Below are 18,921 nucleotides of genomic sequence, written 5' to 3' on the forward strand. Positions count from 1 at the left end.
TAAATAATAATATATAGTATTACAGTTGCTATTATTATTACGCTCACCATTACAATTATTATTACTATTAATATTATTATTATTATTACTATTAATATTATTATTATTATTATTTGTAATGTATTCGTTTTCTCTTTTATATTCACTTTTCATATCCTCTGTAATATTAATGTAAATATATATATATATATATATATATATTTAACAAATAAAAATTTTATGTTATATATATATATATATATATATATAATTTTTTAGTGAAAAAAAATGTAAATCATGATATATATTAATCCATTTTTGTGTATCTAAAAAGAATTTACATAAAATGAAATAAAATATGAATAAATATTAACATAATAAAACCTAAAGGAACATATTTATTTTATATATATTTATATATTTTACACATTTTAAGTGTTATGAAAATTTTGTTTTTTAAAATATCGATATATATATATATATATATATATATATATATGTCATAATTAAAATACAATATTCATGGTGTTATATTTTTAAAGTTAAGAGAAAATAATGTTGTTTGTTCTTTATTACATGTCACTTAATAAAAAATAGAAATTAATATTCTTTATACATTTTTGCTTGTTTGTTTATTTTCCGTGATATATATTTATAAAACAATATTTGAATATATTCTATATTAATGTTATAAGATTTATGTACACACATATACACACTTTTATAATATATATATATATAATATTCATAACTCGAACTGTTTGTTAATTTATTTGGTGTGGTGTTTACCGATGTTTTTTATATACATATGAACATTCATTATTTTCTATACATATATTTATATATTTTTATTTTTGAATATCTTTTAGAATCTACTTTTGTTGCTTTACAAACAACACAATAAAATATTCATTAAGCATATATATATATATATATATATATATATATATATTTATATATTTATATATTTATTTATTTTATAATAATTTTTTCCTTTTTTTTTTTTTTTTGAGATTTATTTTATTTATCAAGGTTTTTAATACTTTCAACATTTTTGACCTTATCTTTAATATATATATATATATATATTTAATTTTATAATAATTAAAATTGTTGTATTGTTTTATATGTATATATTCATGTGAATAGCATTGTTTTTATATTGTAATTAGATTAGATTATATTTATGTATATATATTTATTCATTTATTTGTTAATTATATACTTTTTAAAAATGTCAAGCTAATATATTTAAAAAGTTATAAACAAAAAGAAAAATAAAAAATAGTTACTTATATACATATTTTTGAAAAGTTTCAAATTGTATATCTTTTAAAAATTTTATATTTATACATTTTGTATATATATATATATATATATATATTTATATATTTATATGTTATATTTATCATATTACAATAAAAATACCATAGAGAAAACCTAATTAAAAGTAATATCATGAAATTATTAAAAATAATTAAATGACCAGTTAATAAAACATTGATTCCTTGAAATAAAAAATGAGTAGCTGCAGTCTTAAATGTAGTACATTACCATGTGTACATATAGAAAATAATATGAATGAGAATGGAATTAATAATATAATTCCGGAGGAACCAAATAGTGCACATAACGGTAACATTAATAATAATGATATTATTAATAATAATAATATTAATAATAATAATATTAATAATAATAATGCAATTGATAATTGTACATGTGAAAAGTCATCTGAGGAAATCAGTGTGCACACCGAAAAGTGTGTTCATTCTGTGTCTTTAGATGTGAATGTAAAAGATTATAATTTTGAGGAATTTATAAATTCCTTTGAAAGTGATAGAAGGAATATATTATTAAATACATTTAATTATTTTTTTTATAACAATTTTGGAAATTTAAGTGAAGTAAAATTAAAAAATGGAAGTATTGCACATAATTATTATTATAGAAAGATAGCACTAAATATTATGAATTATGATTATGAGAAAGAATATAGAATATATGATGATAATAGAGGACTAAATGAAAATTCAATAATAATAAAACCTACAGCATATTACATGAATGAAGAAAATAATGGTAGACCACCATTATATGAAGATATATTTTTAAAGAAGACTAAAATTACTAACATTGATGATAAGAATACAAAAGAGACAATTAAAAAATATAAATTACCATTCGAACCTAATTTTTATAGTAATCGATTTTTTTTCTTAGATAATGATATGAATGGGTGTTTATATCAATCTACAAAAAATTGTACAAAGTATTGCAATTCTTTTGTAGTTAATTATAATAATGTAAGTAATAGTAGAAAGAATAAGAAAAAATATACAAACTCAATCATTTTTAATAATAATAATAATAATATTAATTGTGACCATATGAGATCATTATGTTATTCATACATTTTACGATTCGAGGGCCCGCCTCCACATTTTTTAATTATTAAATTTGACAGAATTAATAGAAAGGCCTATATAGTTAAAAAGGTACCAGTGAATAAAAACATTTCCTTTAATTTGGCAAAATTTATAGCAGAAAAGTATATCAATATGTTAAGAAAAAACTTGAGGAAGAGAGAAATAAAAATGGAGAGGAAAAGAAATAATAGCAGCTTGAATGGTATAGCGAAGAAGGATATAAATAAAAAGGAACATATTGAATCGAATATTGAAAATAATAATGATAATAATAATAATAATGATGATAATAATAATAATAATATTAATAATAGTGATGATAATAATAATTTTAATAATAATGATGAGGATCATCTTGTTTGTAACAATGAAATGGTTTATAATAACGACTGTGGTACTATAAACAATTATAGTAATAATAGCAGCACTAATTATTCGTCTGATTATTCATTTTCAAGAAATGGTTATGTGTTAAATGAATATAATGAAGAAGAAGATTTGAATAATTATCTTCTTAATATGGATATAAATTCTCTACCTTATGAGGATTATAATTCAGAAAATTTTGTTAATAGGGAAATGTGTAAAAATGAATATTTGGATATTGATTTAGAAAATATAATATTTAGCAGTAATGCAGAAAAGTATATAAAATTTTTAAGTAACGTGAAAATATATTTTTTAAAAAAGTTAGATGATATAGATTATTTTAATACTAATTGTAAAGATCCTTTTGAAAATAAGATTGTGATAATAGTAAAAATGAAATATGACACTTGTGTAAAATCTAAAGTGTTCATATTTGAAAATATGAAGGATATGGAGAGTGAATATGAATACGTGAATGTGGATGAGAATAATGATAATATATGTGCTAAGAAGGGAAGTGACAACACGTTTGTATCTTTATTAAATGGTGATATGAGTGTTAATAATAATAATAATAATAATAATAATTGTGATGGTGATGATGGTAATAATAATGATAATTGTGATGATGATGATGATAGTAATAATTCTTCTAACAATCTAGCCAATGAACAAACAGTTGATAAGCATGAAAGTGGTAAGAAAGAAGATAATGAAAATGAGGAATCTAGAAATGTAAAAACAGAGGGAAATTTTATTACAAGAAATTTTTTTGGTTTATTTAAAAATGAATATAATAATGGTAATAATGGTAGTACTAAAGAACAATTGAAAGAAGAAGAAAAAATGAATATAACAAAAAGTGATAATAATATTAGTAATAATAATAAAAAGGAGAAGGGGAAAAAGAAGAAAGAAAGGGTGGATATGGATAAAAATAAGAACAAGAATATTCATGATAATAATAGAAAAAAAAAGATTAGTGTAAATTATAGGAAAAAAATAATTCAGTTTATACGTAATAATGTATATATAAATTCTTACATATATGATTGTTTTGAAAATAAATATACGAATAATAAATTTTTTAAAGATGATGTGATAATAATAAGAAATAGTAAATCGGAAGAAGAGGAAGAAGAAGAAGAACGATTATCATATAGTGTACCATATTATATATATGAATTGAATAAATTTGTATTTATAAAATTTATGAAATTTGAGAAATATATAAATAAAAATCATGAGATAGCAAATGGATATATACAATATTTGTTGCAAAGTAATATAAAATGTATAAATGGTTATATGATAGGAATTAGATGGGTTCCTAATGTATTTGCTTATGAATATTATGTGTACAAAATAACAGAGGATGTGAAAAGTGAATATAAAAGAGAAAACGAATACATTACAAATAATAATAATAATAATATTAATAGTAATAATAATAATAATATTAATAGTAATAATAATTATAATGGTGAGCGTAATAATAATAGCAACTGTAATACTATATATAATTATTCTCTAGCAATAGAAAAAGATTCAAATGAAATAACTACGAAATATTTAATCGATTATGAGAACAAAGTAATAGATAATGTATTATGTGTGTTACATGAATATTATCAAACTAGTTTGTTCACTGAGCATTGTATATTTAATTTATTTAAGTTGGTATTATTACGTGTGAGTTTATATATTGGTGTGTTTAATACTAAGGTAATAACATTAGATTTGGATAAGGCTATGTATCGAATGAAGAAATTTTCAGAGCCTATTAGTATATATGACAATTATGCGTTGTCAGAATATGATAATACTGTGTTGTTACAAGGTGGTGATATATCCAACATGGACTACGAAATGAACGTAAAAGAAAATGAAAATGAAAAAGAAAATGAAAATGATAATATTAATAATAATATTATTAATAGTAATAATGGGACCAATTTGGAAGAAAATGGAAATAATGCAGACTATGTGAATGATTATAACGATGGTTATAAAGAAGAAGATGACGATGATGAGGAAGAGGATAATAATTTAACCAAGAAAAAAGATGAAGGGAATGCAAATTATAATATCAATATTAATGGTGAAGAGACTTCCGATGAGGCAAAGAATAAGAATCATAATTTAAGAATAACCTTTTCATCTGTTCATTTTGATAATGAAGGAAATAAAATTATTGATAATTATACACATGAGAATAAAAATAAGCATGCTTCTGATAGTGACATGAATAATAATAATAATGATAATATGAACTATCCATCGTCGCATGATAAATATAATGAATTATTTATAAAGAATGAAAAATTCGAAAGTGAAAGTTATTTACCGAACAAGTTGAAGAATAAGAAAAAGGTAAGTTACAATTTGGATAACACATCTATATCATTAAGAAATAAAAAAAGTAGAGACAATGCAAGTAGTTTAAATTATGATCATGATAATAATAATAATAATATGAGTGGTAGTAGCAGTAACAATAATAATAGTAGTAGAGGAGGAGGAGGAGGAAAATGCTATGGAATATTAAAAGGTGAAGTGGATCAATTTAGTATAAAATATTATAGTACATCAGCCAATAATACATCATCAACTCTTATTAATAATAAAAAAGATTATTATTCAAATGCAAGTGATTTTAGTGGAACTTCTCATATGACAACTAAGCATAAATATCACTTACGTAGTAGTAATCCTCAATCAACTGATAATTATTCATCAGAAGAATATATGCAAAGGAGTAGTATGCGTACACGAGGTGCAGAAAGGTCAGCTAATCGAAATAAGATGTTATATAAGCTAATGAATAAAAATGGTTTAATTGAGCCCTATTGGTGGTTCTTTTATAATTTATATGAAAATGCATGTATACACGAAGGAAGTACACTGACAAGTAACATGAACAATAATAATAATAATATGAATGGTAATAATAATTTGAATGGTACTAATAATATGAATGGTACTAATAATATGAATGGTAATAATTATACTAATTATTATAGTAATAATATTAAGAAGGGAACTTGCGGGGATGATGTCTTAAATGACGAACAAAAAAGAATTTTAGAAAAAAAATATAAGAATAATTTGTTAAATCATTTTTGCGCAAATAACGAGAAATTAAAAATAAAATATATATCGATGATACATGATATAATATATAAGAAATATATGCTTTTAAACAATACTATATTTCCTCGAAACTTACATGAGTCCGAGATCTTATATACATTATTTCCTCATGAACCTCATACTTTTATGTTTTTATATACGGATGATAATTTTCAATATCAGAATGAAGTATTTTTGAAACAGGTGACATTTAGTGATAACATTAATTGGTATCATTATCCATTGAATGGTCAATATAATAACATGGATTTATTTAAAAATGGTGTTCATGATGAAAAGGAGAACATGGTATTACATATAAATGATTATTATAATGGTTTAGGAGCATCATCTCGATCTGTTATAGGTAAAGATTTTTATGTGGATCATTTAATTATGGGTGATTCAAAGGATAGCACATCAAATATGTTAATGAGTAAGAATTTGAAATATTCGAATATGCCAAATTATGAAAAGGTACGAGCAAATTATAGAGAAGCTCATTTACTAAATGAAAAGGAATGGAAAAATATTCAGAATGGAGGATATTATAAGACCATGTTACATTTAGGAGAAGACATGGAACATCCATATAATTTTGGAGTATATCAAGATCCAATTATATCAGCATATGAAACGAATAGGAATGATTATGGATTTGCAAATGGAATATTAACAAATAAAATATTGGAGCCATCTACATCATCTGCTGTAACAGCAGCGGTAGTAAGTAATAATACAGGAACAACTCAAAATAATAATAATAATAATAATAATAAGGTGTTTACTTTTGAGAGACGTAGAAGAGGTGTGAAAACCAATGAATATTATGACTACTTTGTAACTGATAAGAATTTGTTAGGAGGGAAAGGTAAATTTCATAATGTGGGTGAAAAAAGAAGTGTTTCAAATACAAATTTCGGACGTAATAATAGATATTATGATCAAATGATAGGAGAAGATGATGATAAGAAAAATACTAGTGATAATGACTTAACATCATTAAAACGAAGGAAGAATGGGAATAGTAAACGTGCTAAGAGTAATAATTTGTCTAATGTGAAGGGTTACAGTATATACAATGTAGAAAATAATGGTGAAGCACAAGGAGAAAATAATAACAACAATGTGAATAATAATTTGAAGAGTAATAATATTAAGAGTGATGTAATGAATCATGATGATTCGTTGATACCTATGGGACCATTACCTACAGGTGTATATTTCGATTCTGCTAGAAAATTATGGAGATGCCAATGGAAAGAAAATGGGAAATTTAAAACAAAAGGTTTTAGTTTAATCCATTATAATACACTTGAAGAGGCTCGAAAGCAATGTATTTTATATAGATGTGATGTAGGAAATATCCCTGTAAAGAGTGAGTGGTTGAATCCTGTGTATGTGCGATCTTCTTATTTTTATAGTAAGAGATGTTCAAGTAGTGCAAATAATGCGACAAGTTCAGGAAATAATTATACTACAACAGCAGCGCATAGGGAGTTGAAAACAAGTTCATTGAACTTGAGTAGATTGAAGGAGAAGACAGGAGTTAGTCAAGCGGTATCAAGTAATAATAATAATGATAATAATGTGGATAATATGAATAATATGAATAATATGGATAAATTGAATAATATGAATAATATGGATAATATGAATAATGTGAACAATGATAATAATATAAATAATAACAATGTAAAAAGTAGTGGAGTTGAAAAAGGATTTATGGATGGCTCTAGCAAAGGATCAAATGATGATAATTATATTGTTGGTCAGACAAATACAATTAGCAATACGAATAATAATAGATATTCTACTAGAAATAATACAGCTTCATGTGTTGCAGCAAGCGACAAGGGGAATGAAATTGATATATCCATTTTACAGGAATTTGTTTCAAAAAATAAAGAAGGAGGTGTGTCTGTAGATGGAGGAATGCTTGAGAGTGCTTTGATCGAAAGAGGATTGATTGAGAGTGGGTTACTAGATAATGGTTCAGTTAATAAGAACAATATGTCATTGCGTTTGAACTCGAAGAATGCGATGCTTGGATATAATGGTGAGGAGAATAATAAAGGAAAAAAAAATATAAAAGATATAAAAGATATAAAAAATGTGAATAATATGAATAATATGGATAACCATAATAATGATAATAATGATAATAATTATAATTTCCTTTTTGCAGATAAGAAAAATAAGAATAATAATATAAATATGGGTGTCAAGGAGGAAGAGAAACGCCGAAAACAAATGGACGTGGTAGGCGATGGAAGTGGAACACAAGCATTGAAAAGAAGCAAACGAAGTAAGAGTAATAACAAATACAAAATGGATATAAGCGTAGTAGATATAAAAGACGATTTTGCAAAAGATATGTCTAATTTAATTAATGAAGAGGATATAGAAAATTTTAGAAATACATTTAATAAGGAGTATTTAAAAAGTGTACTAACAAATGATAATAACAATGATGGTATTAATAATAATAATAATGATGATATTAATAATAATAATAATAAAAAGAATAATAATAAGAAGAACACGAATAATAAGAACCAAAATAATAATAATAATAATAACAATGACAACAACAATAATAATAATAATAACAACGACAACAATAATAATAATAATAATAATATTAGAAGTAATTCCTTTTTTTTAGATGGAAAAGATATTAACAATGAATATTTAAATAATGAGAACTTTTCAAATGATATTCAATCATTCTTCAAGTTTTTAAATTCTAAAGATGCGAAAGATGAGACTAAAGGAAAAAAGTATTTGGATTTCAAACTAGGAAATGGACTTGATGGAGAAGAGGATGGAGGTGGTGTTTATGATGAGAAGGAAGAGGATTTATTGGATGAAAATAAGAATGGATTAAATTTGTTAAGTGATGATATTAATATTAATAATAATAATAATGAGTTGTTTGAGGCTATGAAAGCTTTTATGAAATACAATGGAAATGTGATGAATAATGAAAAGGGAGAATTATTATATGGTAATAATAATAATAATAATAATAGTAGTAGCGGAACGTATGTTAAGAATAAGAAGAGTTCCAAGTATGACAATAAGTCTTATGGTGGTGATATGCTTCCAAGAAAAGAGATGAAGAAAGAGAGAAGTAGAAAATCACAAAAATTATTAAATTCTCAAGTGAATGAATCTTCCCAACCTGTTAATAATTATAAAAGTGGAGGAGTACAATTTTATATGAATTTGGATACAACTAATTTATTGGCAGCATCTTTAATGACAAATAATATAATTAGTAATTTGAATAGTCAAAGTAATGGAGACAATTCACATGTTAATAATAATAATAATAATAATAATAATAATAATAATCATTTGAGTGACATGATGAAAAGTAGTAATAAGGAAGGTATTGGTTCTTCTTGGTCTCCATCAAATATATGTCCTGATATATTTTTTCAAGATATCCAAAATTTTATTAACTTTGCTAAGCGCAAGGAGTGTATGAATGATGAAAAGGATGAGAACGAAGAGGGAAGCATGACGAATATGCGGAATATGAATAATAATATGCACATTATTGGTAATAATCTGAACAACAACAACAATAATAATAATAATAGTTTAATAGACAATGATGTGTATGAGAATTATTTGAAGTCACTTATAGTTCAGTATGAGAACGAGGAGAAACTAAAGGAAAAACAATACGTCCAAATGAATAGCAACAATAATAATAATAGTAATAATAATAATAGTAATAATAATTTGAAGTATTTCCCTTTTGGAGATAAGGAAGAAGAAGATAAAGAAAATATACGTAATCTAGAGAATGACAAAACGGATAAGGAAAAAAATGGAGGAGGTGGTGTTGTGTCTTCTAGTTCTTCATCTCCTACTGGTTTTTTTCAAAAGTATTTAAATATCTTTAGTAAGAAAAAGAATGGAAATGAATCTGAAGATTTTATGAACAATAAGAATAATGTGGATAACTCTAAATATGTGGAATGTGGAAATGGAGACAAAGAAAGCAATGATTATAATACTCGTCGAAAAAAGAAGGATGAGAAATTGAGTATTAATAGTAGTAATGCTTTATATGATATGAGTAAAATGTTGAATAATAATGGTTTTGGAAGTGTGAGTAGTTATAATGAGGCTTATAAGAAGAACTTTAATTATCTCTTACAAAAAAGTAATATGAATAATAATAATATTAATTTGAATCTATATAATAACGGAACGGGAGATAACAATGTGGAAAATTTAGAAGGTGTCAATAGTAAAGGGTCGAAAAAGTACAATAATAATTTAGGCTTTAATAATATGTCGGAGGCCAGTTTATATGAATATTTCAATTTTGCTTCTCTTAATAATAATGGTAATAATATATTTGGACAAGATAGAAAGAAGAATGGGCATATGTCAATTAATACTAAAAGTAGTAGCATATACATGAATGGTAACCACGTGAATAATTATCTTAATGGTTCAAATAATATGAACAGTTTCAATAGTAATAGTGACAATATGGAAGCAAAGTATGATGGATATGATGACAGTATGTTGAGAGGAATGGTAGAAAGAGGATTATCTTCATCGATTTATTTTAGTAACAAGCAAAAAGGAAAGGAATCAATTAATAATTACAACAACAATAATAATAATAATAATAATAATAATAATAATAATCAATATATGGATGGTCAGTTAACAGAAAATGAAATTTCGAATCAAAATGTTTCTGGTAACATGAAAAGTATTAAAAAGAAAAAAGGTAGTACAAATGATGATGAAAATATTAATTTAATAAAACAATCTTTGCCTAAAGGTATTTATTATGATCATGCGAAAAAATTATACAGAGTGCAATATATAATAAATAATTCGATTAAAACGAAAGGGTTTAGTGTAAAGAAATTAGGGTTAGCTCAAGCAAAAATCGAGGCAGAATCATTTAGAAATTTTTGTTTAGAAAATGGGTTATTGAATTCTAGAAAGAGAAGATTAAATTCTCCATATAATAAGAAGGATGAGAGTTTTAGTATGATACCTGACAATGAGGAGATACTATCGAATCTGTTGTTTTTGTACAATTCGAATATGAATAATAATATGAACAAGATGGGTAATAATAATGATGATAATAATAATGATGATAATAATGAGGATGATAATAATGATGGTAATAATAATGATAATAATAATGATAATAATAATATTGATAATAATGATAATAATAATATTGATAATAATGATAATAATAATGATAATAATAATATTGATAATAATGATAATAATAATATTGATAATAATGATAATAATAATATTGATAATAATGATGATGTTAATAATGACGGTGAAATGGCTCAAAATGAATAATCCATATGTACTGGTTGCATAATATATATATATCCATATTTATATTTATTTTCCCTTAAAAAAATTAAGAGAAAATAGAGCAAAAAAAAAAAAAAATTGAAATAATTAATATGAATTATATTAGAAAAAAAAATAAAAAATAAAAAATACACATACACATATAATATATATATTATTTTTTATACAATGAGTATGTTGTATGTGTATTTATATATATATATAATATATATATATATACTTTATAATTAATTTTTTTTTTTTTTTTTTTTTTTTTTTTATATATATATTAAAATTAATTTTTTAGAATTTATAATCCATATATGTCTGTTTTAATGGCAAAAAATTAATACATCCATTATTAATATGTATATATATTATAAATCTATCTATCTATATGTATATATAATATATGTATAATATATATATATATATATTTTAGTGTTTTATGTTTATTTTTATTATTTGGTTCATATGATATATATATATGTATATATCAATATATATATATATATATATATATATATATATGCTTATATTTAAACTTATTTATTTTTTTATCTCATTTTTGTTAATATGCCTATTAATAGTATATATATTTCTTTTTTATATTTAACTTTAAAACAAAAATAACAACATTAATTTAATCCTTTTAAAAAATATAAATATATGATAAATTTTTTTTTGTAGTGACATATAAAAAAAAAATTGGAAAAAAATAAAAAATAAAATAAAAAAAAAAAAAATGTCATTTTCTTAGAAAAATTTTGGGTATATATATTATAAGTCGTTTGAACAGCCGTATAAGATTTAAATATGCATTAAAAAAATAAAATAAATAAATAAATTGTACAATATTAAATATATATATATATTATATATATTTACATTTTTTTTATTATTAATTATATATTTTTTTTTTTTTTTTTGTATAAAATGTACGGTGGGAATAAAGTGAGTAAATTTCTCCCGCTGGTGGATATTCACCTGCTTGGTAATAAAAACCATTTGTTGTTTTTTTGTGGAAGGTTGAATTTTGGAAGTAAAAAACAGAAAGAAAAGGTTGACAAGGAAACTAAAAAGCTTCGTAAGTTTTTAAAAATATCCAATATAAAAAATAATGAAGAAGATGAAAAATATGAAAGAGATATAAACGAGATGGATATGAAAAAGAAGATGAAAGGAATAAGTGGAATGACACAAATTGATTATAAAATATATGATATAAAAATGGAAGAAATTAATAAAAATTTTGAAAATAAAATCAAGAAAATATTTGATACATGTTTACAAATAGATTTTTTTAATAATATCTCTATTTTGAAAGATAAGAAAAATATAAAATTATGTGATGTAGCACAAGTAGTAATAAAATCATCTAATCTAATTTACTTTTATCCTTATACAATTAGTGATATACAAAAAATTATTCATAATTTAAAACTTAAAGATAATACTTGGAATCCCACAGTGTCAAATGATGGACAGTATATTATATTACAAATTCAACCTTTATCAGAAGATGTTAAAATGAAAAAAAAAAAAGAAGCAAAAGATCTTTTTGAAAAAAGTAAAAATGATATTAGAAATGTCAGATATAAAATAAGGGATGATATAATAAAAAATATTGAAGGAGATCAATGGAAAATTGTGGAAAGGAATAAGTTAGATAATTATATCAAAGATAAGATAAAGATAATTGAGAAGGTGTATGAACAGTGTGTAAAAAATTATTAACATAAAATAAATAATATATATATGTATAAATATAAATATATATTATCTATTATTATATTCCCATCAGTGTTATTTAAAAAAAAAAAAAAAAAAAAAAAAAAAAAAGCAATTTATATATATGATCTTTTTATCTATTTTATTTATTTCAATTTATAAACATTTGGGTTTTTTTTTTTTTTTTTTTTTCAAAGTCATTTTTAACATTGTTTATTATCCATAATGTCAACATATTTGGTATACTCCCTAAATTTCAAAAGAAAAAAAATTAATGGTATATATATATATATAATATATATATAATAATTATTTTTTTATTTATTCATTTATTTATTGTTTGATGTGTATAGTTTGATATTTGTTCAATACCCTGGGTAATATGTGAGTTGATGTCTTTTAGTAAAATAATATATTTTATTTATATCTTCTGAAAAAGGACACACATATGTTATAAAAATATATGTACATATATTTATATATATATATATATATATAAATATATATGTATATATTTATATGCACATATATTTTTACTTTTTACCATGGGATATTTCAAAATTGGATACAATTTTTTTAATATACGAAATGACATATTGGATGTCATATTTCAAAGTAGTTACGATGTAAAATGTTAGTAAGGATAAAATATTCTTTATACAAAAATAACTGACAAATAATATTCAAAAAAGAGAAATATATATAATATATAATATATATATATATATATATATGTATGTGTTATAATTTAATATGCTTCATTGTGATTACGTTAAAAAATAAAAATCCTATTTTTATTCATACCTATGAATAAATACTTTGTTCTTACTATTTTCAAATAATATTTCGTCAAGAAGAAATTTAAAATGAGAACATTTTGTGAAATCTAATTCTTTTTTTAAATCGATAATGTAATATTCGAATTTCTTAAGAGGAAAAAAAAATATATATATATATATATATATATACAATATATATACTATATATTATATTTATGTGTATATATTGGGTTATATAATTGGAGTTGAATTTTATTTTGGAATATATTACAGAATTAAAATATGCAAATATATAAATAAATAATTTTTTGCGTAAATATTTTTTACATGGGGAAAAATGATTCTAGTTGTATAATCCTCCTTAGAACATCTTATAATAATAATATCTATAATGTTGGATATGTAATTATATAAACATAATATATATATAATATATATATATATTTACACATTTATTATATATTTTATTACGCGTAATGTGAGTATTGTTTAATAATAATGCATTTTTGGAATCTTCTGAATTTCCAATATATACTCTTTTAATTATTTCTTTAAGTTTTTTTTTATTTTCTTCTTTTACATTATTATTTATATGCTTATCGTCTGTACAAATTAATTGAATGTGTAATTCATCCAAATTTAAGTTCATAGCACACATTTGGATTTTTAAAATGAAAAAAATAAAAATAAAAATAAATTGTTACGTAATACATATATATATAATATTTATATGTTAAATACTTTTAAAGAATATACTCATTTTATTTTAAACTTTATATATTTTAATTTTTTAAAATAAACTCAAACTAAATTATCACAAAAAAATTAACAAAAAATATATTTTTAAACAATAGACAAAAATATTTACTATTTATAAAAAAAAAAAAAAAAAAAAATAAAAAAAAATAATATAATATAATATATATATTATATAATATGCAATAATTTGATGCATAATAATTATATATATATAATAAAATATAGTTAATAGTAAAATTTATATTTATTTTAAAAAATAAGAATATATGAAAAAAAAAAAAAATTCTTTATCATAATTATTTTTATATTTTAAAAAATAAAATATTTATTATATAAAAATATATACATAAATATATATATATATATATATTTATTTATTTATTTATTTATTAATCCTTCAAGTAATATATAAATAAATAATATAAAAAAAAAAAAATTACATAAATATATTTAATATATATTTAATACATCGTTGAACATATATTATTTTTTTAAAATTTTTGTAAGGAAAAAGAAAAATGTACATATATATATTTATATTTATTGTAAAAATTATTTAAGTGTATATATGTAATTTTTTATTCAAATATAAATATTGAGACATTTAAATATATTTGAAAGAGAAAGAACTTTATATATATAATCCTAAACAATTTCAAAATATTCAACATATAATATATATATATTATATATATATATATATATTTTTTTATTTAGTATATAATTTTGATTTGCTTTATTTTTTTATGATGAGTAATAGTTATGAAGAATTAAGCGAAAAAAAAAAAAAAGTGATGGGCAAGGGTAAGGAATATTCATGTTTTGAAAAAAAAGAGAAATATGAAAAGGAAGAAAATTATGTTTTTATTGATGAAAAGTATAAAGAATATTTTGATAATATAAGTGATATATTTGAAGAGAAAATTGATTATATATTGAAAAAACATTTTAAAAAAAACGATCCAACAAATAAAAATAAATTATTATGTTTAAATATGTGTGTATTATGGCAAAAAAAATTCTTGTACCTTTTAAGTAAGAGTTTGAATGAATATGAAGAATATAAAAAATTGCATGATTTAAAAAATGATCAGGATATGAAAAAAATAGATGACAAGAAAAAAGAAAAAGATGATGAAAAGGAAAAACATATAATAAATAATAATGATAATAATAGTACATCAACAACTACAATCATAAGCACAAACAATAATAACATGAAAAGTAATAATATCAACGATAATATAAACAATATTAACGTTGATGATAATAATATGAATGCTGATGATAATAATATTAATATCAAAGAAAATATTCATGAAGGCACAAATATATCTAAAGACGATTTAGAAAAAGATCTTAAAAGTTATATTAAAAATGTCAAGGTTGTAGACAATAAAAATATCGAAGTTATTTATAATAAAAATTATGTCAAAGATGATAATAGACCTTCAGCCAAATTATCAACTGATGAAATTTATTATTTATTAGTAGAATCCAAAAAAAGCGAAAATGAATATAAAAAGAAAATTTTCACATTCTTAAAATATTTGCCATTATTTATTCAATCTATTGAATCTAAAAGTTTAAGGGAAAAAAATATATTAGAACAAAAGTTGTTGTTAAATGGGGATGACAATATTGATGATATGAATAATGTGAATAATGTGAATAATATGAATCATATGGATAATATGAATAACATCAATAATGTGAATAATATGAATCATATGGATAATATGAATAACATCATTAATGTGAATAATATGAATAATATGAATAATATGAATAACATCAATAATGTGAACCATTTTAATGTGAATAATATGGAGAACCCATGCGAGACAAATAGTTTTAATCAAAATATTTCCGCCGTAGACATTAAAAACAAACTAGATTCTATAGTCAATTTCAATTGTAATTTATCAGAAAATTTAGAACATGTTTTTAAAAATAAAATGGGAAATCTACAATTTAAAAATAAAAATAATTTTTTTAATAATTTTCAAACCAATTCTATGGATAACGAAATAAATAATATGAATGAAAAACAAAATGATGATCTTACTAATCAAACATACTTAAATAATATTAATAATTTAGATGATGTTTCGAAACTTTTTGAAAATAAAAAAAATAACAAATCATTAATTTTACCATTATCAAAAGTTAATGATTTATCTCTAATAAATAATATAAGTAGAAAGTCAAATAATGGTGTCAAAGAAGATACATATGAAAATGAAAATTCTTTTTATATATATAAAAATAATATGGAGAAAATGAATTTATATGGATTAGATTTATTAATTAATTTAAATAATAATTTAATATATAAAATTAATCATGTATATAGTCTAATACAATTCTATACAATGTTGGCAAAAGATGTATTTAACGAAACATAAACGAACAAAATTTAAAAAAAAAAAAAAAAAAAATATACATATAAAATAATAAAAAATTTTATATTTAATAAATTAAAAATAAATAAAAATATTTTTTTTTTTTTTTTTTTTTTTTTTTTTTTTAATTAATAATTTTTTTATTTTTTTTTTTTTTTTTTTTTTTTTTTTTTTTTTTATAATAACATTTAGTGTGTTATAATTATTATTTTATTGTATATTCTTATTTGTTTTATATCATTACATACAGTTATCTATATAAATATATAAGTGTTATATATTTAGAACAATATTAAATATTAAGTCATCATGGAATATATAAATCGAACATAACAACTATTATATATATGATCCATAGAATTATTTTATGTATATATCCAAATATTTAATTTATAAAATTATTTATATAGAAACAATTAAATATTATAGGATGTTCTTATTTGTTATACTTTGATACATTTTTAAAATATCTAACAACCTTTCCATATTATATTTATTTATATAAAACTTTAGGTTTATATTACATTATGTATAATACATTATTATTGTAAATAAATAAATAAATATATATATATATATATATATATATGTATTAGGTAACAATTTATTTTTATTATTACTATCATTGAACTTTCATTCTTTAGATAGAACAGATAGATATATAATCTATAAATGAAAATATAACTAAACTGTATTATATTGTTTAAACAAATTTTTTGGTAAATATTCATTTTACTAATATAGATGTTTTATAAATTAATTTTAAAAATATAAATTGAATATTCCAAGTACATATATATTTTAAAATATACTTATAATATTATTCAGTTAAATATACTACATATATATATAATGAATGGTATTAAATAATGTTACATATATTTATAATATATACTATATTATTTTTACTATAGTTACAATTATGTAAAATATATTATTAACATGTGACATACTTATATAAATGAAAAATATTTTTATTATAAATACATATTAGTTATAGTAATATTTAAATTATTTGTAAATTATATTTTGGTGACAAATTATTTTATTAAGGGATATCAGAGAGATCATATTTATGATGTAATTACCATCGTAGGAATATATAAATTATGCTTATATAATATATATTTATTATTTATGTATGTTATTTTTTAAAAATTTTAACTCATTATATTTCATATGAGTTATGATATAACGCTTTATAAAATATTTTAAAATATCCATTAAAATGTATATAGCCTTATAAGCTATATAACATTTATATTAGTTTTAGAAAAATATATTATGAACAAAATTATATGCGATATAAGAGCATTAAAATTTAATATATTATTTACTTTATATCCATATAAATTATTTTTAAAAATTATTAGAAATATCATATTCATTATGTTAAAAAAACATATTTTTTATTATAATATTGAATAGTACAAAAATGGAGAAAGAAAACAAATTGTCTAAGAAGAAGAAATATCTAATTTATTTCAAATGTTGCCGGTAAAAATATGTATGTTTTGTCACTACATATAACACTATATATGCAATGTATTACCACATATAAAAATATGTATTTCCACATATAAAAACATGTATTTCCACATATAAAAACATGTATTTCCACATATAAAAACATGTATTTCCACATATAATTTTTGTTTATGTTGTCAAAATGGGGGCACAACAATCTAATGAAAAAAGCAGCTTGCTAAAAAATTTCCAGTACATGATAGATAAAGAAAATGGAGCCAAAAAACCACCACAGCAACCTAAATTATTGTATTTTGATTATTTGAATTTTTTACACTATGAATTAGATAATGAAGCATGGGATTGGGATATATATAAAAATTATGTAGAAAAAAATGTCAATGTAGGTGGCAGTTCACCGACAAAGGATCAATTATTTTGCGGCTGGAAAGATATACAAAAACACATATTTGATACACTAAATAATCAACTAACAGGTCAAAA

At 20.8% G+C, this 18,921-nt stretch overlaps 4 protein-coding genes across 4 annotated transcripts; 3 read left to right on the forward strand and 1 right to left on the reverse strand.

Annotated features, from left to right (window-relative positions):
* Positions 1-1,499: 1,499 nt before the first annotated feature.
* On the forward strand, positions 1,500-11,279 carry PGSY75_0420300 (transcription factor with AP2 domain(s); the record flags this gene model as incomplete). The annotated part of the gene is made up of 1 exon (XM_018784257.1): positions 1,500-11,279. One exon carries the CDS (start codon positions 1,500-1,502, stop codon positions 11,277-11,279), a length of 9,780 nt encoding a protein of 3,259 aa, XP_018643419.1.
* Positions 11,280-12,212: 933 nt separating this feature from the next.
* On the forward strand, positions 12,213-13,013 carry PGSY75_0420400 (ribosome-recycling factor; the record flags this gene model as incomplete). Its single annotated transcript, XM_018784258.1, has 1 exon — positions 12,213-13,013. The coding sequence occupies one exon, from the start codon at positions 12,213-12,215 to the stop codon at positions 13,011-13,013; it is 801 nt and encodes a 266-aa protein (XP_018643420.1).
* Positions 13,014-13,210: 197 nt separating this feature from the next.
* On the reverse strand, positions 13,211-14,444 carry PGSY75_0420500 (hypothetical protein; the record flags this gene model as incomplete). Its single annotated transcript, XM_018784259.1, has 6 exons — positions 13,211-13,256; positions 13,380-13,437; positions 13,552-13,676; positions 13,812-13,933; positions 14,114-14,172; positions 14,258-14,444. 6 exons carry the CDS (start codon positions 14,442-14,444, stop codon positions 13,211-13,213), a joined length of 597 nt encoding a protein of 198 aa, XP_018643421.1.
* Positions 14,445-15,294: 850 nt separating this feature from the next.
* Positions 15,295-16,953, forward strand: PGSY75_0420600 (hypothetical protein; the record flags this gene model as incomplete). Its single annotated transcript, XM_018784260.1, has 1 exon — positions 15,295-16,953. One exon carries the CDS (start codon positions 15,295-15,297, stop codon positions 16,951-16,953), a length of 1,659 nt encoding a protein of 552 aa, XP_018643422.1.
* Between the last annotated feature and the right edge of the window lie 1,968 nt (positions 16,954-18,921).

This window comes from Plasmodium gaboni, chromosome 4 (genome assembly GCF_001602025.1).
Source record: "Plasmodium gaboni strain SY75 chromosome 4, whole genome shotgun sequence".
Classification (NCBI taxonomy): domain Eukaryota; phylum Apicomplexa; class Aconoidasida; order Haemosporida; family Plasmodiidae; genus Plasmodium; species Plasmodium gaboni.